General features: G+C 43.8%; 1 protein-coding gene across 1 annotated transcript; it reads left to right on the forward strand.

Moving 5' to 3' along the window:
* Window positions 1–1,046: 1,046 nt before the first annotated feature.
* Window positions 1,047–19,554, forward strand: LOC311227540 (KH domain-containing, RNA-binding, signal transduction-associated protein 1-like; the record flags this gene model as incomplete). The annotated part of the gene is made up of 9 exons (XM_084313253.1): window positions 1,047–1,140; window positions 9,036–9,157; window positions 10,709–10,825; window positions 11,605–11,751; window positions 15,756–15,895; window positions 16,125–16,350; window positions 18,800–18,867; window positions 19,210–19,268; window positions 19,451–19,554. 9 exons carry the CDS (start codon window positions 1,047–1,049, stop codon window positions 19,552–19,554), a joined length of 1,077 nt encoding a protein of 358 aa, XP_084169379.1.
* Between the last annotated feature and the right edge of the window lie 1,170 nt (window positions 19,555–20,724).

Raw genomic sequence — 20,724 nt, forward strand, 5'->3', positions numbered from 1 at the left:
GAGTAACGGGGCCAACACTGGTAATCAATAACAACACTGTGGTACACCACTTGTCCTGAAGAGACACAAGAATAGGAACTAATAGGTGAGTAATTATGATTTTTGTTATTGGTTAAGTGCCATTTAACAATATACCATTTTTAGAATAGGTCGAAACTAACAACATTTATATTGCATGCAAATAACTGCATGGTTTCGCTCAAAACAGCATGGGATTATAAAGTGGACGTGTCTATGAAGGGGAGACTCGGGGTACCCACGGAAAAAACCATTTCCATTTGAATAACTTGAGCTGAGAGAGGTCAAGGGATCAAGGGAGTCAGGGACCCCTTTGAAAATGTACCAACCAACCCCAAAATATGTGTGCCAAACAACAGTGTCACACACTGTAATTAAAACGTATGGGAATCAGCTACATTTCGATATAAGATTTAAAAGTCTGCTGACCGATGGTAACTGGCCTGGGTAATATTGTTTATTAACAGATGAATGCAGTCAAAACGTCAAAAAAAAGGGCTGTCAAAAGGTCACTATCAAAAGGGCAAACATCTTGATACATGTTTGTGTCTGTGACCTTCAGAGGGCCAGACAATTTGCTGCGTGCCTGCCAACCAACCCCTGCTGTGCCAACCAACCCCGGTCTCCCCCCCCCCCCCAGTGTCGAGAATCATTGTTTTTAGTTCAGCATTATTACAGGAGGAGGCGTGCAGCGGCATGCAGCAGCACAACACACAGTAGGCGACGTCAGTTCGGCGAGCAGCTGTGTTCTGTTCTGAGCTCACTTCCGTCGGTTGAGTTCGATCATCCTCGAGTCACCTGCTCCTGTTCTTCCATTCCCAGCGCTGCTGCTGCTGCTGCTGCTGCAAGGAGGAGGCATTCGGCTCAGAAACCTCGCCAGACGTACGGTAGTAGCCACATGCAAAGCGCAGTCTGGGAAGTGGATACGCACTCCGTAGTTACATAACTGGACTACTTCTACGATTTTTTTTTGTAACGCATTCTTCTGCAGCGAACCTCTAGCAGAAACTGATTTATTTAAAGTCAAAATGGAGAACGATGGCAAATATCTCCCCGAGCTCCTCGCGGAGAAGGACAGTCTGGACTCGTCGTTTACGCACGCCGGGAAACTTTTATCTGCAGGTAAAGTGTTCTTTTGCGACGTTTTCTAGGTGGGGTTTTCCATTTAGTAGACAGGATTTGACAATTCCTATGGCTATGAATGACTGAAAACACCACCACTAAGGGGGGACGGACAGGACACTCGCCGGTACATCTCCTATATATATGTGCCCCTCTGGCCACACAGTCGGGGATACATCCATCCATCCACAGGGAGTCAGACTGAGGGCGCGCCGTGCCATGCAGATATGATATGTTTAGGTCTAGAGATGCGTGGACAGCACGGATTCCTTGGAAATCTATTTGGTTGCTTTTATTACGGGTCCCCAAATCTAATAGTTGACCAATGAGACATCTGGTCGTAAATGTCTGCTGTCGAGCACTTGCGCTCTTTTGTCTGCCAACAATGATCCACAATTTGGTGTTTGCGGCACTGTAGTACGAGTGGACGGGGTCACCTCGATACTTTGCTTTGGCATCATGTCTAACGGGATCGGGACACGGAGCAGTTTTGCATTTAGATTGCGGTTTTGGGCATGTTGTTGCACATGTATGCGAATACATACAGGATTCAGACTGTTACAGCAATTGAAACAGTTAAAAAAAAATACGTTTTAAATAAATAATAACAATAATAATAATAATAATAATAATAATAATAATAATAATAATAATAATAATAATAATAATAATAATAATAATATTTAAATATATATTTTCCAACAGTATTTGGTTTGTATCTCTCTTATGATCATGATTCATCTCCATAGATCGTTATCCACGGACTGTTTGTTATTTCGAGCTGCTGGTTATTATTAGGCCATGTAGCATAATACTTTTCAATGCGTTTCGGATGGTCGCTGTGTGTCTGCTGTTAGGTTGTTATAGTGTTGCCTCTGCAAATGAACAACACACAATCAGATTTCCAATAGGAATAATAAAATATGTATATATATTTGGCCCCTTATCTTTGTGTGTTTGCGTCGACAGACTTAATTCAATGTAAGGAGAGTTAGCGTGTCAGTGACTGCTCGCCTGCTCGGGTACCTCAGTCAGACATCTATAACTATAGAGTCCTCCGTCCTGCAGCTGGTAGCCTGTACTGTGGGCGGTACGTTTGCACATCGCAGGCTGAGGAGGAGTTGAGGCGGCAAGGAGTGAAGAGGTGGGTTTGAAACGAATGCGAAGGATGGCACCCGGTCTGCTGTGGGCGCTGAGGACTGTATGGGTGAAGTTATGATCAATTATTGTTTTTATCCGGTTGTGGCAAGTGGAATATTATGACACGGTTGCTGAAGATATATATATACCCTACCCTACCACTCAGTGCTGGCTTCCCCAGTTTCGATGTACTGTACCTTGTTTTGATATACCAAGTTTCCTCAATTGTGTGTATTGAGCTGTACTGTATTGTACCCATTCTGCAATCTGTTAATACAATTTTCAATCAATCAATCAATCAATCAATCAATCAACCAATCAATCAATCAATCAATCAATCAACCAACCAATCAATCAATCAATCAATCAATCAATCAATCAATCAATCAATCAATCAATCAATCAATCTAAGGTATACATTTGAAAAGGAGCTCGCCTCTCTGCGAGTGTTTCCCCAGACTAGCCTTTGCCTAAGGAGCTGTCCTTCCCCGTGGTGCTGAAAAGTGTATCCACGGTGCCACACGCATCGACTGTCTCACTTGTATAGGCTTATTATGAATAAAGTTTGGATATAACAAACAAGTGTGTTGTCACAATCATTTACATCAATCTAATATTGCAGATGATGAAGCAATGTGCCTAAAGATCATCTGCTAATCTCTTTTTAAGAGTCAGGAGGACGAGCCCTTGTGACCATTCCAATAAATCATATACGCACGGGACACAGCTGTGTCACACACAAGCCACCGTCTGGGACTTCTTGGGAGCCCAGGAAAAAGGATACACGTATGGGTGAATTATGTTGTTCTTGTTGAAACAAAGCCACAAAGGTCTAATGTTAACCTTTATTGTCACACAAGATATAGCAACTGTAGCAGGATATACATGGATTCCGCTCACTTTTCTTTGCAGTGCAAAATTATCGTAGATGAAAGTCAAACACGTATATTTGTGGAAATTCATAGTGATTAATTATACACTGCGTTGTAATGGTATTTTAACTCGGGTCAGTATAGTGTAAAGAGGGAATTAAATTCAATATTGGCAAAGTATTTGAAAGCATAGTGGTGGCAAATAGTCTCTAGGTGTTACATTTTTGCGGGTTCCCTTCCCTCCACCACTCCCCCCCCCCCCCCCCCCCCCCCCTGCTCAGAGGAACAGAGGGCCTTACACACTATATAGGGGGCTCACTTAAAGGAAGTCGGGAAAAGAAGGGGACTGGGAGATATACGAAAGAAGCTAATAGAACAAAGCCTAGTTCGTCTGCTGCCTGTCAGACAGTGGCAGGCGCCAGCAGAGGGAATAATATAACGAATCTTATGAATTATGACCCTTGTTATATGAATAATGGCTTCACCTATTGGACTGCTCCATGCTAGGCGCTTGCTGAAGAATTTCACTGACTGGTGCCACACCCCTCCCTCTGTTTGTATATAAGCAGGTGTGGTTGGTTGCCAAGCTCCCTTTCATAGCTTCTTTTTTTGGAAAAAGAAAACTGGGGGACGACAGGGAGTAACATTCTAGGGTTATAATTAATAACCGTTCCTATATTTCACACTGGCTGTGCATCTTGCTTCACCGTTTGGACAATAGCCCTCATCAGTACACTACACCCCCTGTTGGCCCAAAAGATAATCAAATCAGAGGGAGAAACACTCAGGTTCCCGATAAACCCTTAAAAGGATTCACAAAGAGACAGAGCTGTTCCTTGTACATAAAAACACACCAGCCAAACATCCAACAGAGGGGGGGAAACGACTGAGACAAGCCTTGTTCTAGCCTAAAAGGGTAGACAAGCGGTAGGGGATAGGAAAGCAAGAGGACCTGGTTATGAAATGTAATGGTTGCAAAAAGGGACCCGCTTTACACATGCGGATAAGCACTGACCCTGAATGTAATCTTATCAACCCACAAAGGAGAAGTATTTCACAGGGAAATTGAAAGAGTGGCTGGAGGCTCAGTGAATGAGTTACGAATTGAGTGCGGGTGACATGCATTCCAGAGTGTTATTATGCATAAAGAGAGCCCCTACCAAGGGCAAGGAGCCCAGAAAAACCTAGTTAGAACTATAAGATGACAGTCGGGCTCCTGTGCTGAGGACAGACTGAGAGATGGAACTCTCAGACATGTCCAACAGATGGAATCTGACAAAGGGACACAGAGTAGATCAAGATGCTGCTGTGCAGATGTCTTCCACCGAGACCCGCTTGAGCATGCACTGAGTGGGCCTTGACAGGTGGAGATAGTCCTGCTTGGGTGTAGTAAAGAGCACTACCCTCACACAGCCAAACTGACACGCATTTCTTTGGTTTAGACCGAGCCTGGCCTTTGTCCGCCCCCCGCCATGACAAATGAGCAACTGTGACATTTGAAGCTGGCAGTGCGTTCCACATGGAGAGTGCATGGATAGGACATAGGAGATGCATGCTCCTCTTCTCATTACTGGAATGGGGAGGAGGGTAGAAGTGGACTGGATAAAAATATGAGGACTGATTCCAGGAAACTGGAAACAGAGACATGGCCTTGCACCAAGATTCAAAAGAGAGTCACTTCCCTGCTTACACAGAATCCAAGAATACAAGCGAATCCGCTTCAAGGCCCTCGACCTGGCATACCGTGCGGCAAAGGGAACCGCTCCCGCCTACCTCCGGTCAATGGTCTCTAACTACACACCCTCAAGACCCCTACGCTCTGCATCTTCTGGCCGTCTCAGACCCACTCCTATCCGAGCTCCGGGAGGGTCATCAAGGAGAACCTGCCTTTTCTCAGTCCTTGCCCCACAATGTTGGAATGAACTACCCACCCCAGTTAGGACAGCCGAAACCCGTCCAATCTTTCGCCGTCGACTAAAGACGCACTTCTTCAACCACTATCTGAAATTAAAAAAAAAATTCAATTTAAAATTTTAAATAAATCTAATCCTAACTAACCTTACTGTCATGCACTTGTCCTAATAAACGAACCTACACTGTAGCACTCAACACTTTGATGAACATTGTTACTCAGCTGAGTTGTGCCCTTCCTGATGACTTGTCGTACAGAACTTGTAAGTCGCTTTGGATAAAAGCGTCAGCTAAATGACTAAATGTAAATGTAAATGTAGTGGAAGAAGCGTGTGCTGTCCAAGGACGGGCTCATGGCACACTCTGTGAAGGGGCTTCCTGAGACCATGGAATGGGCCGCGGTGGAGTTGCCAGAAGCTGTATCAGTTCAGGGAACCGGGGTGCTGCTGACCCCTGGTCTGGTGCTCTATAGCTTCACCCGTTCCAACTAGAGATGTTCCGATACCATTTTTTCCTTTCCGATCCGATTCCGATACCTAAGCTTTGGGTATCGGCCGATACCGATATTTATCCGATACCAGTGCATACATAAAAAAAAAAAAAACGATATTATATAATTTTTTTATAAATATAATTTTTTTTTTTTTTTAACAAATACTGTTTTATATATACTGTTTTTTAGTCATAACTAGAAAGTAATGGTATTTATTCAACAACAGGTGATTGTATAGATTTGTATTAGTATCATTAATCAATGAGTATGGGGCTTCAGCACTGCAGATATACCCTACTCCAATGATCCACACGGACATTATACGTTGCTGCACTCGCTACCCACTGGCTCTGCAGATATACCCTACTCAGTCTGTCTACAAGGCTCCGTTCGCCTGTACGTTAATGCCAAGCAAGCAGTGCAAAAATGCTTCCGCATTCGTCACCGCACGCTAGTGCGGTAAAGCGCCCTTCTTTTCAGACAAATGCTACCGTGCGTGCACCGGCGGCGGCGTGCTCGCTCAGGTGCGTGCGTGCGCCGGCGTGCTCGCGCGAGGTGCCCGCGCATGCGCATGAGATCCCGCCTTGGTTGGAGCTCAATATATATAAGTCACCGCCTCTTATTCACTATCTGGCACTAGCTCAATTGGCAAGGACACATGGCTGTGGATCCTATGGCTTGTTTGCTGGCGAGTTCGAATCCCATCGAAAATATTTTTTAACGTGATTTTTTTTTAACGTGTATTCTTTCGCCGGTTAAGGTTAGGCATTGTTTCGGAGTTGGTTAAGGTTAGAACGGTTAAGTTTAGGCGCTGTTAAGGAGCTGGTTAAGGTTAGAGTTTGTCAAAGAGAATGGCAATATAATTTCTATGGTTAAGGTTAGGCATTGTTTCGGAGTTGGTTAAGGTTAGAACGGTTAAGTTTAGGCGTTGTTAAGGAGCTGGTTAAGGTTAGAGTTTGTCAAAGAGAATGGCAATAGACAGCCTATTTCCGCGCGACCTGGGCGCTGGGCGGCGGAAAATGAAAGGCGCATTACTGCATGCCACTACGGTAAGTTTTTGCACTGCTTGCTTGGCATAAAGCTACACGCGCTCCGTTCAGTAGCAGTCGGATCTGTTGTGATTTTTGCACAATAAATATTCAACATTCTCTTTTGAGACTCCGCCTCAGACTCTTATCATTTGGCACTAAAAGCTAAACATTGTCGCCGATATGGCTGTCCGCAACATGTCATTAATTGTGCAATGACAACGTTACCGTTAGCTAGCATGAGCTACCGGTATATGGGAAGACCATAGAAGACTGTAACGTTACTGGTGACATTGTGATTTAACTTGGAATACTCCTTTGCCAACTTGCTGTACTTTGCTTGCAGGTCTGCAGCCATTATTGCTGGATTATATGAATAGCCCCAACTTTAGCCAAGATAATGTTAAAGCTAGCTTTCGGTTAGCTGTTCAATGCTAATAGTAATAACACCAGCCACCAAGCGAACCCATGAGCTCTCCGTCAACACCGCTCTGTCGGGACGATGACATTTAAGAAAGTATCTGCTGTTAAAATGACAAATGGCATTGACACTTTAATCGATTAAGCACACGTTTGTTTTATAATGCTTACTCAACAGACCAGTGTTGTTGATAAATTACGTCATATGGTATCGGAGCGCAGCATTAGAGGGTACTCGCCGATACCGATACCAGCATTTTAGCCAGTATCGGCGGCTTTTCCGATACTCGTATCGGTATCGGAACAACTCTAGTTCCAACGACTAAACCATCAGGCGAATGGGGGGAAACGTGTAGCATTCTCAGCGTCATCACTGCAATCAACTGATTGAGTGACGAGAGGTCTGTAATCTCTCAGTGTTGTGTGTGGGTTGAACGAACACCCGGCCCTTTGTGCAAATTATATTTTGGGAATGGGTGAACTTGGAGTTTTGAATACAATTTTGCATGCAAAAAAAAGTTTTTTAGTGGTTAACATACCGTTGTAATCGTTCGGTACACAGCCGTACTGAACCTAAGGTCCAGTACTGAAACGGTTCGGTACGGATACGTGTACCTTTACACCCCTAGTTGTAAGAGATGTGGGTCCTCCCTACCGCCATGAGCTGTTGTGAGCCAGGGTCAACCATGGGGAACCGGAATTTAAAAGAAGGGGGCTCTGGTGGGCAAAGCCCGCTGACTGTGTCCTCTGTGCTATGGTAAAGTGCACCGCTTTCTCGGAAAACACTGCTTCCTAGAAGATCTGGATGCTGACCATTTAGGGTCAGCACTCTATCCCTGTTAACACGAGTGAGGAGTGAGCACAGGTGCTACCCCGACTCTCCGGGACAGTCACTTGCACTTCTTGGGTGCTGTGTGGTGGCCACCGGGGCTTGACCTCCCGGGTCGAGGAAGAGCCACCTGCCACTCTTTTCATTTGTGGGGAAATCCGGATGACCGATGAATCCTCCACGCTATGGTGTAGTTAGTGCACCGTTTTCTTGTGTGGACTGTGTGACATCACCAGAGTTGCCGAGGTTCAATGTCCGATCGCCGCTAATGGGAGTGAGGATCTGATGGAGGCCTCCTGGCTGTGTGTGGTGAGGGACAGATGTAGTGGCCGTGGTCTGCATGAGAACCGTAGAGGGTGAACTTAGTGGTGCACGACATATCGGCCGACATGGTAATTCTTTACACATCGGTATCGGTCCGATATCAAAATAGGGCCGAAATCTTTATTTTTTTACTATTTATTTTTATCTAACATGTTTTGGTCTTAAATTGTTTAAAAATATCAGTCATTTTTGAAAATAAATTACAAAAGTAAAAAAAAAAAAAAAAAAGCGTTTTGGAAAATAGCTCTTTATTTGATTATCATAAAAAAGTGTTTTCTATACAGAGATATCGACATCGGTAAATATCGGTATCGGCCAGAACAGCAATATTAATATCGGTTATCGGTATCGGCCACAATTTTCACATCGGTGCATCACTAGGTGAAGTGCCTGCGAGCCCCCAGGGAAAGAGAGCTGGGACTGCACTAAGACTGACACGGTGTGATCTGGGGAGGACACAACCAGACAGACCCCGGACGGTGTGATCTGGGGAGGACACAACCAGACAGACCCCGGACGGTGTGATCTGGGGAGGACACAACCAGACAGACCCCGGACGGTGTGATCTGGGGAGGACACAACCAGACAGACCCCGGACGGTGTGATCTGGGGAGGACACAACCAGACAGACCCCAGACGGTGTGATCTGGGGAGGACACAACCAGACAGACCCCAGACGGTGTGACACTTTTGGAGAAAGGCACGATCGAACCGTGTCGGCTCTGGGAAACAGCTCGGCAACTAAAGGAAGAGGTAGAGCTAAGGAGGCTCTGGGAAACCCAGCCCAGAAGTCTTTTTGAATGCATGATTCATTGAAGCAGTAACACATCTTGTATCCAAAATGATATTCCTTAAAACAGATTTTCTTTCCCTTGTAGAAATCGATAGACTGCAGAAAGGAGAGGGCAAAAAGGAGGGAGAAGCATACCTGGACCTTTTTACAACCAAGAACATCAAGCTGAAAGAACGCGTCCTCATACCAGTCAAACAGTACCCAAAGGTGAGCCTTGACCCCCCCTATTTTTCTCTTTCTTTTTCTCTCCTCTCCCTGTCCCATCTTCTCACCCCTCTTATCCTCTTCTTGATTTAATTAATTCGACAGCCGGGTTGCAATTACACAAAGCCATAGGGTTACTTGGAGCGCTCAAATGACTCCTCTCAGCCTCGATCACTTAGCGCGAGAGTATAATTACAGTGAGACACCGCCGTGTTTTAAAACGGCAATGAAAGGATCAAAATGTTAATGTGGTTATGGTGAAGGGCCACCCCGAGATCCTGGTTCAAGCTGTAGGAAGGATAACTTGTTCTGAGTGTCGAGGAAGCACCTCATTCTGAAGGAGCTCTCCGTGTGTCATGATGGAGGAGGGTTGCAGAAGTGAAGATATGATTTGCCTGAAATTTTAAGAAGAGCTCTTGTGGTCCTTAAGATAGATCATTCATTGACATATAATGATAATTGTTAGTACAGGATAGGGCTTGACACGGCCAACATATCAATAGGTTTTTACTATTTCTTTTAAGGCTATAGAGATGATCACATTTGGCTTTTCAATTGCAATCTATACTGTGGTGTGATGTTTTTTTGCTGTTCTTTTGGCAACCAAATGTTTATGGTGCGGTCTAATTCTCACGCAACTTCCAGTCTTATATATCTACTATATCTATATATATATATACACATGTTATATACATATATATATATATATATATGTAGATTGAATACAAAAGTTGTTCTTGTTGTTCTTGGGATGTACTGATACCAGTATATTGGCTTATACTGAATACCTATCCAGTCCATTGCTTTTACTGAACAGAATATACTTCAGACATCAGTTTGGGGACATTGGGCACAAATAGTTGCGACTGTGTAAAAAATGCAATAAATCAAGTCACTTTACTTTGATTTCTGGTACGTTACACATGTCAGATTTGAGTATGAAGTAAATTCTCAGATACCGATATCCTATTTTAGCCTGGTATCAGGCCGATATCCCCTACCAGTATTGGTATTGGTGAATCCCTATATGTCTGTCTGTCCTACTGACAAGAATACGGTCTGTGGATGTTGAACCATCTCAGACGCCAGATCAATATGACGTAGCATATGGTCCTGTCTGCAGATAGTCCTCTGATCTCAGTCGATTGGTTTCACATCACATAGATCAATCCAATCATTAATTGGCAGATTTGGATCCGCACACAGGATAATCTTTCGTCAAGTTACCTTTATGACTCCCTGTCTGTACACAATAGAGTAACATGTGAATTTGCAAGCTCATCGGCTGGTAAGAGGATTTGTGGTGACAGGCTGACATCTGTAAACATGATATTTATTCTGTAATTACATCGTTTACAGTCTGTGGGTGTGTATGCAGTTGATTATACAATAAGCTGCATGGCTTCTGCTCTGCTCGGATACTTGTAAATAGTTATTGACAGCGTTATACATAAGGTCTCAAGGTTTTCGTTTTCTTTCTCCACCAGTAGGACTTATGATAATGTTTGACTCTGCAATTGTCAATTAATCTTGATCTGACCCGTTTTCTTGTAGTTCAACTTTGTGGGGAAGATCCTGGGACCTCAGGGCAACACCATCAAACGTCTGCAGGAGGAGACGGGAGCCAAGATCTCTGTGCTGGGCAAGGGATCCATGAGAGACAGAGCTAAGGTGAGAGGCTGCACGCACACACGCACACACACACACACACACACGCACGCACGCACGCACGCACGCACGCACACACACACACACACACACACACACACACACACACACACACACACACACACACACACACACACACACACACACACACACACACACACACACACACACACACACACACACACACACACACACACACACACACACACACACACACACACACACACACACACACACACACACACACGCACGCACGCACACACCCACCCGTTGGAAGGCACCATGCATCTGTCTTGTACTTGAGAGGGTCATCTGGGCAGTGAGCACAGCTGGCATTAACTTAACACATAACTCCGGCGTACATAACATAAAGTCATGGGTGCTCTTGCTCTGCGTATCTGCTATACACACCTTTTATTAGCATAGCTGGGTAAACTCATTATTTGCTTGTGTGATGAGAGTTTAGTTTAGTTTATTAGGATCCCCAATTAGCTACAGCATTGCAGTAGCTATTATTCATGGGGTCCACAAAAAAACGTACATTGTGACTGTGCAACACAACACTTACATCATAACGTGACATTACAAGTAAACAGGACAAATGACTAGTATACACACACACACACACACACACACACACACACACACACACACACACACACACACACACACACACACACACACACACACACACACACACACACACACACACACACACACACACACACACACAGCTATGTTTCCTGATTATCTCACTCTCTGGAGTACTACTCTTCTTTCAGGAGGAGGGGCTGAGGAAAGGCGGCGAGCCCAAGTATGCCCACCTGTCCATGGAGCTCCACGTGTTCATCGAGGTGTTTGCCCCCGTGCCGGATGCCTACCTACGTATAGCTCACGCCATGGAGGAAGTCAAGAAGTTCCTATTTCCTGTAAGTAGACTCTTGGGGCGGGATCCACAAAGGGTTTGCGTGGCTTTTTCCGACGCAAAGCCGGTGCTTAAAGCTCTGAAACTCTGTTTGCTATCCACAGAGGACGCGCAACGGGTGAAATGAGGTGGTAACTGCGTTCCGTCAGCATTGCGTCCGGTGCAATTGGCGCATATTTAAATGAGGTAATATGGGTGGAACATGTCCCCTTTCTATGCAAATGAGCCTCGTCCAAAAATTCTCCATATCTACAAAGCCCGGCGCCAATTGCACTGAGCAGTTAACGCTACGCACCTACCGTCTTCACAGACATGGTGGTAACTAAGCACAAAGCCCTACATGCTATGGGGCATCATGCCAGCGTCACAGGTGATGGCAGCAGTAATTGTTGCCAGACGCAGGCAGGTAATGCTATATAAATATGTTTATTATTATTATCATTATTGACTGCACTCACGTTCCAATTGTACCACCGCACACTTATGCTCCAGAATAAACTTTTCATTTATAACGTGTTGTCGGTCCGTGAGGAGTAGATGCTGGAAGCAGGCCAATGAAACGTTTATTCTGGAGTATATGATAATGCAGGTTCTATTATCCTAACTAAACATCAAATACAACTTGCTCACAAAAAATATTCGTTAATTATAAAATATCTTCACTGGCACAGTGCCTAAATTGTCAAGAGAGGTGTGTTGTCACGGGAAAGGTTACAGTAGTACAGTAGTAATTATGCAATAAGGACGCACCCTTACATTTCGTCCTGTATAGCCAGAATCTATGCAAAGATTTTGTTGATTGAGGTTTCGTAGGAACACCAGAAAATAGATCTTATAAACGGTATATGATTTGTTCGAGAAATATGCAGCCCCAGGCTGAGATAGCCTTCGCAAAGTGGTGTGATTTGCTCCAAGTCTGGCTGTGAAAAATAAGGCTATAAGCGACTGACTATGCCACCTTACATTTCGTCCTGTACAGCCAGAATCTATGCACAGATTTTGTTGATTGAGGTTATGCAATCGGCAGTAATGCAACGTCATGATTGTCGATTGATAAAATACGTTATATCTATGCCTCATTTCGGGATTATTTTTCCCCTTCCTGATATCTGCCAACAGCTGTCAGGAGTGCAGACTGCTTCGCGAGCCAACTGCGCTGGAGCAGATCAGGAGCAAACTGCACACATAATGGGCGTGTCTGTGCTAGTATCTCATCCGCACAATGTCCTTTGTGGATAGCTCACAAAGACGGAGTAGATACCTCGCGTAAACCCTGCGCAGTTAAGGGTGCAATTACAACCGTGCAATCCATTCTTTGTGGATCCTGCCCTTGGTGTTGCATTCTGTGGACCGTTTGCATAACAAGCGTTAGAAATTGTCCATTGACTGGTCTGCACGTACACTTTGTGCTGTTCTCGGAATAAAAAGAAAATGTGCTCAGCCTGGACGATTTTTCAATAATCGGCCTGAGGGTTACTTAGATAATTGACTTTGAAGAAACGCCTTTCAGAAGGGTGGCATGATTCAAAGGCTTTACGTGCGCGAGGGCCCAGTAGGACAGCTCGGGGAGGTGGAGTGTGTATTTACCTGGAGCAAACAGACTTAATGGCAGAGTCCAGGCACGTAACGCTATCAGTTTAAGGGGAGGAATTGGGTGACTTTCATCATTTCAGCAGGGCTGTCGAGGCTCTGTCTGTCCGCCCGCCCGCCCGCCCGCCCGCGCGTCTGCCCGTCCGTCCGTCCGTCCGTCCGTCCGTCCGTCCGTCCGTCCGTCCGTCCGTCCGTCTGTCTGTCTGCCTGCCTGTCCGTCCGTCTGTCTGTCTGTCTGTCTGTCTGTCTGTCTGTCTGTCTGTCTGTCTGTCTGTCTGACTGTTTATCTGCCAGTCTGTTTGCTCCTAAACCACTGGTATGGAATCAGGAGAATACCAGTAGGCCTATATATGTCACCTGCCAGATCTAGAGTTAATCTGGCCATGCATGGCCTACCTCGAACTAAATGGTTGTGAGGCTGGAGTTCAGGCCAGCTCTGCCTGCTGTGGTACAACTTCATGCCCACTTTATTCCAGTGTCCCATGTCACAGCAAGCCACTGACCCAGGTGTTTGTTGAGAGTGTGCCAGGGGATGAAACTGGGCTTCCGTCAGATTATAAATAAATGGTGAACAGGTTTGCGATGTTGCTACTGTCACCTTGTGTAAACATTGTGGAACCTGTCACTGTGGTTTAAGAACATAATCTGTCAAGCTTCACTGACTTTGTTTGAAATGGAGCCATATTTCAATGAATGGCCTTTCTACATGAATGGGTGGACTTGATTTGTTTGTGACATGAGTTATATGACCTATGTTACACCCAGATTAGGATCTCTGAATAGGCTATAGATCTTCTTTTCTTTTGTAATTCTGTTGATTTAAGGTCATTCTTTTCTTTATAATTGCATATGGTGTTCTTGTTTCCCATTGAATGTTATGTGAATATCTAGTGTCTTGTATCCAGGGTTGGGCAGTATCGTGTTACTTGCTAATTGTATTACTTTCCCAGTAACGAGTAAAGTAAGGCTTTGCAGTTTCCAAAATAGTAATTATATTACAGTTACTAATCCTGCATTACTGTGTGTTTCTTTGTCCTCCTATAGCGTTAGATTATGTTTATACGCGTAGATGACTCGATGTGCGCGAGAAGGTCAGAGCGAGGTCACATCGGCTACTAGCCAAAAAGCAGCAGGAAGATATGTAACGTTACGCGTTCAGTAGCTGTCCGTCGTAAACTATGTGGAGGGAGCAAATAGTTTGCAACCGCGAAAAATACGACATCTAATTTGAAGCATCTGACATGGCAGCACGGCAATGTGAAACTTGACCCCAAAAAAGTAACTAGTAACGTAAATAATTAGTAAAGTAATTTGTATTACTTTTTAAAGGAGTAATAAGTAACTAATTACACTTCCAGAGTAACTTGACCAACACTACTTGTACCACAACAGCTAAAACACAGCAGGGTGATGTGTAAAGGTGCCTTCAGGCTGCCTTGTTAAATGAAGGTGCAGTCGCATCGCTTTGAGTCACAGATGAATTTGTAATCAGACAAATTGAACGTTCCAGTCTGCGCTGCATATTCTACCATGTGCTACCTCAGTTATTTTCTCCCCCCCCCACCATCATTAGAGCACAGTCGCTCAGGGGCAGATTTATGAAAAACTATTGATTGGGTCCCAGTGCTACTCCAAAATCACTCCCTGGAGAAAGTCTAAAACGCTAGCGGCCCCTGGATTTGTGCCACTCAGACGGGCAGCTTTGCTAATCCGTGCTGCGTTATTATTTTTTGAGTGATTTGATTTGATTTGATTTTATTAGGGATCCCCATTAGCTGGTGCGATTAGTGATGAAGTTGACTACCTTTTGCAGTCGTCACCCTAGGTGTCTGCATCGTCATCTACCTACCTAGGTCTGTAGGCTCATGTGGAAGTGCTGACAGACAAACACTGGCCGTCACAGCCCCCTCTTTCACAGAGGCAGAGATGAACACTGGCCGTCACACAGCCCACTCTCATTCACAGAGGCAGAGATGAACACTGGCCGTCACACAGCCCACTTTCATTCACAGAGGCAGAGGCTTGGTTTGGGCTTATTCTGCTTGGTCTGTTATGCATTAGAGGGGTGCCGTATATCGAACCACGCGGTAATTGCTTTCCCCTCTTTTATTCACCTGTCCCGTCTCTCGCCTCTCGCTCTCTTCACTTTCCCATTTCCACTGGCCTTGCTCTCTCTCTCTCTCTCTCTCTCTCTCTCTCTCTCTCTCTCTCTCTCTCTCTCTCTCTCTCTCCTATCCTTGTCATTCTCATCCTCTCTTCCGCTTCTCATTCCTTTCCTCTGTGTATGTATGTATGTATGTATGTATGTATGTATGTATGTATGTATGTATGTATGTATGTATGTATGTATGTATGTATGTATGTATGTATGTATGTATGTATGTATGTATGTATGTATGTGTGTGTGTGTGTGTGCAGGATTTGATGGATGATATCTGTCAAGAGCAGTTCATGGAGATGGGCTACCTGAACGGGGGCCAGGAGCACGGGGCCCGAGGCAGAGGGGGCCCACCGGGCAGGGGCCGAGGAGGACTCCCACCACCTGCTGGGGCACCCAGGTGAGCGCGCACACACGCACGCACGCACACACACACACACACACACACACACTGTGTTATGTAACCGATGGTACCAGGTCAAGTTAATCGGCAGATAGATGCTGCTATACGTCTACAGATTTATCCACATAGTGTATCCAGAAACTGCTGAGTACCATATAAAATCTTCTACATCCTTCTCTTTTTATGTAAATCTCCACGTCTCACTCTTCCTCCTCCTCTCCTCCAGGGGTAGAGGCATGCCCCCTCGTGGCGGTGCGGCCAGGGGAGGTGTGACTCGGGGCGGTCCAGCCAGAGGTGGGGCGCCAGCGGGAAGAGGAGGACCCCCAGCAGCTCCTTCCAGGGGAGCGGCAGCACCCAGGGCCAGGCCCCCAGCCTCCGGGCCCCCACAGAGAATGGGCCCTCCGCCTCCCCACCAGCACGCTCCCGCTGCAACCGAGTCCTACGAGGAATATGTGAGTACATCATAGGGGTGTCTGTATCTGTGTCTATCTGTGTCTGTGTCTGTATCTGTGTCTGTATCTGTGTCTGTGTCTGTGTCTGTATCTGTGTCTGTGTCTGTATCTGTGTCTGTATCTGTATCTGTGTCTGTATCTGTGTCTGTATCTGTGTCTGTGTCTGTATCTGTATCTGTGTCTATCTGTATCTGTATCTGTATCTGTGTCTATCTGTATCTGTATCTGTGTGTATCTGTGTCTGTGTCTGTATCTGTATCTGTATCTGTATCTGTTTTTTTATTATCTGGATAGAAGAGCGGAAGTGGGCGTGTTTTATATCAGATATTTTTTTCTTTGTTTGTCAGGATTCGTTTTTGAATTGTTGTACAATACAAGATGTTAACAGATGTAATCAAATTAACCAATGAACATTAGATTAAAGGAAGTCACGTTAAATCCAGAAAATGTATTTTCTAACCTAATATTAATTGGCAATGCAATTGTTGTGCCTTCAGTACTTGCCCCACAATGGTGGAATGAACTTCCGACCCCAGTTAGGACAGCCGAAACCCGTCCAATCTTTCGCCGTCGACTAAAGACGCACTTCTTCAACCATTATCTGAACTAAAAAAAAAAAAAAAAAAAAAAAATCTAACCCTAACTAACCTTACTGTCATGCACTTGTCCTAATAAACTAACCTACAATGTAGCACTCAACACTTTGATGAACATTGTTACTCAGCTGATAGAGTTGTGCCCTTCCTGATGACTTGTCGTACAGAACTTGTAAGTCGCTTTGGATAAAAGCGTCAGCTAAATGGCTAAATGTAAATCTCTTTTGACGCAGCCTTTAGATGATTATGAGCCAAATAACCAATTTTAGTGCTATTTAGCACCCTTTTTGTTGGGATTGTAGAACAGCAGGCCTTTGCACACAACCCACCTCCCCTCCCCTGCTAAATCAGGTGTGTTTTTTACGCAGCCTGTAGACTAATAAGCCCAAGAGCAGAAAAAGTTTACGCATGATACTTATTATGATCGTCGGAAACTAATCTTTAAAAGACACTCGCGTTCTCTCCTACAAATTCAAATTGGTCCATGTTCAACATTTCTTTTCTAAAGTCTATCATCTAATGAATTATTCATAAATAAGAATGATAAATAGTCTAAATATGAAATTCATGGTGTTTTGCATAAGTGAGGAAGGAGGATACTTATCTCTGCAAACGCATGCGAGTTACCAGCAACTGCATTTATATTCGTCATACCGGGACAACCCATGACAACTCATGACAACCTTTGAAAAGATAAATTATATCTATAAATAATATTCCTGGAATTGGCGTTAGTGAAAGCTGCTCTCTTAGCTGCACTAAGTAGTAGAGGAGAGGCAGGAGCCTCACAGAGACATAAATGTGTCCATTTCATTATTCATGCTTTTCCCAAATTCATATTCGGATTCGGGCTCATCCCTAATACATCAACCAATGGACGGCAATATTTGATTTGATGTTCGACTTTTAAGATCTCAGCCCCTCCCTTACATTGATGGCTTTGTTGCCATTTGACTATCAGTCTGGACTCAAGGAAACCAAATACATGTTATGTATATAATAATTTAAAATGTAAATGTTTAAACATGTTATGTAAGTAAATGTTAGCAGCACTACAAGGTAATGAATAGAAGAAAATGTACAAATAGAAAACAAGCACATACCACTTGTTTCTCTATTTAGAAATATTATAATTTAGAAATATTAACATTTAGAAATTATAACAGTAATACGCCTATCAATTAGAAATCAATCTCTAACACGCAATTAAACATTTCTGCTTAGTTTATGGGAAAAAAGTAAATGTGGACTTTTCCATGAACTTTTCCATTCAGGTCTTTGGATGAAAACATCTCAGCTCTAATCTTATATATAATAACATAACAATTATTATATGATATATTATTATATAATAATAACAAGGACAGAAAGTGTCCAAGAAAGGTACCATGCCTGTGAGCCGCCACTAGGGGCAGCATGGCTAACCGTTAGTGACTGACTGACTTGTCAATTGAATTAGTCTATGAGGTGCTTTGCAAACCAATGGTGACTGGTATAACACATCTTTCAACATGTATACAACCATGCTTACCTTATGACGGGAGTGGTGATAATCTAAATCCTCGATCGTGATTGGTCAGATTCTGCTGCATGTCAAACAAGCAAGTCTGCTACTCATTGCTATTCCCCTCCTTGACCACTTGACGATACTCCATCGTTCCTTAATGTGATTTCTCTCTGCATTCGGTTACATTTGAAGCACCCGTCCATCAGCGGGCGAATAAAAAAGTTAATTCACACACCATGGACAAAGTAGAGGAGTGTGTCTACTTTAGCAGAAGTGTGGTACTTTGGGGAGACCTTGACATTTATGATTAAATCTCTCTATCTCTCTCTCCTCTTCCTCTCTTCAGTCCTATGATGAGAGCTACACAGAGCCGGCCTACGAGTCATACGACGGCTACTACAGTCAGCCCCAGGCGTGAGTGAATCCTCCATCCTTCTGTTTTTACCTGCCTTTCACAAAGCACACAACACACAGCCTACTTACTCCCTTGACATGAGGAGCTTTGAGACTGAAGTACACTTTTGGACACTGTGCAAAAAAATTCAGCGTTGCTAGTGCTTTTTTCTGCCTCGGTTGGTTGGTGTTATTTGGAGATCCAAGAGAGAATCTCTATGTTCCATATTAAGTAACCTGCCCTTGATATTTTTTCACAGGCGCTAATTATCGTTCCCCGCCTAGCAGATACAGTCAGCTGCTACTAGTTCATGTTTTTCAGAGATAAAAAAATACTGATCTGTCTATATTTTTGCCCATCAGAGAAGCAGAGTACTATGACTATGGTCACGGAGAGACAACGGAGGAATACGACAACTATGGTACGTTGACAAAGTCCCTATCAACCTAATCCCCGACCGTACTTGTTTTCATGTGCAAAATGTAAATGTGATTGTTCAACTTGGATTGTCAACATGCTTTTGTGGGCGTGTGTGTGTGTGTGTGTGTGTGTGTGTGTGTGTGTGTGTGTGTGTGTGTGTGTGTGTGTGTGTGGTCCCTTCAGGCCAGGATGACTGGAATGGAACCCAGAGTCAAGGCCCAGGAAAGGCCCCTCCCCCCAGAGCTGCCAAGACGCCATACCGGGAACACCCCTATAGACAGTACTGAACTCAGCCACCCAACCTGGAACACGTTGCCCTGACTACCGCCTGTCTACCACGGCAGCTCTCGCTTTAATAAGCAACCCGACAAAAGTAATTGTCCGTTTTCGTTTTTGGTTTGGTCTTTTTCTACGCTGGACTTTTACAAGAAAGAAAATCAGGAACTGAATCGGAACTGGTTTTGAGATTCGATCGTGGACCCAAAAGCGGGCTTTTAGAAGGGTTAGGGAGGAGAATATTGCATTTTTCTTTTTTTTTCTTTTTGTGTTTATTTTTTTCTTTTGCTGTATTTTTCTCTGATCCTAACCCTCCCTGGCTTTTTTGCATTGTTGACTGTTAATCTTTTTTTTTTTTTATGTTTGGGAATAGTCATTTCTAGAGGAGTATGTGGCTCTTATCCACTTGTTAGTGTCTAAGGCAACCATTTTAATTGTTTAAAAAAGAGAAAAAAATAATCTGTTGAGGGTCAGTTGCAGATTCCCATTTAGGCTACATTTCAAAATTCGGTTTTAATATAGCAAAATAAAATAACTTAAAACTTTCAATTATGTAATGTAGAAACAAAACATTTTTATAAAGTGAAGGAAAATGAATCGATGTTAATGCAATTCAGTTAATTCTTGATTATGCTTCCAATTTGTTTTTAAATAGTTTTAAAAGTTGTCCATTTAGACTTAGGCAGAAATTCTTTTCATTGTACTTTAGAGTTTTGAAATATAGCCCTAATAGACACTGTTGAGATGGACTGTCCTCATATCCTTAATTTGTTTTTTAAGTGTTAAAAGTTTCAAGAAGACGCTGAAGACGAAACAAATTTATTTATGAAAATATGACCCAGGGTTGGCCTCTTGGTTTGCTAAACCCAGTTCACGTTCTCTCATTGGGGATCAGCTTCTCTATAAACTGCATGCCCAAAGTACACCAAGGATTGGGACAAAAATCTCCACATGGGTCTTCTCTTTCTATAGAGAAGGGATCCTGCAGCTTAATCCGAACTACTGTATATATTTTAAAACGTCCAAACTGTACTTATTCTGCCAGTAGTATCTGTACCCTCTCCATAAAATGCATTATGCTACATGTGTAAGCTTGCCTAAATAGGTAACTAAATCTGTCCAAAAGATGTTTTGCAGCAGTTTGTCAATAAAGCTTAGTTTGTTTTTTTATGAAACATTAC

The sequence above is a fragment of the Notolepis coatsorum genome, assembly GCF_963971535.1.
Source record: "Notolepis coatsorum genome assembly, chromosome: 4".
Taxonomy (NCBI): Eukaryota; Metazoa; Chordata; class Actinopteri; order Aulopiformes; family Paralepididae; genus Notolepis; species Notolepis coatsorum.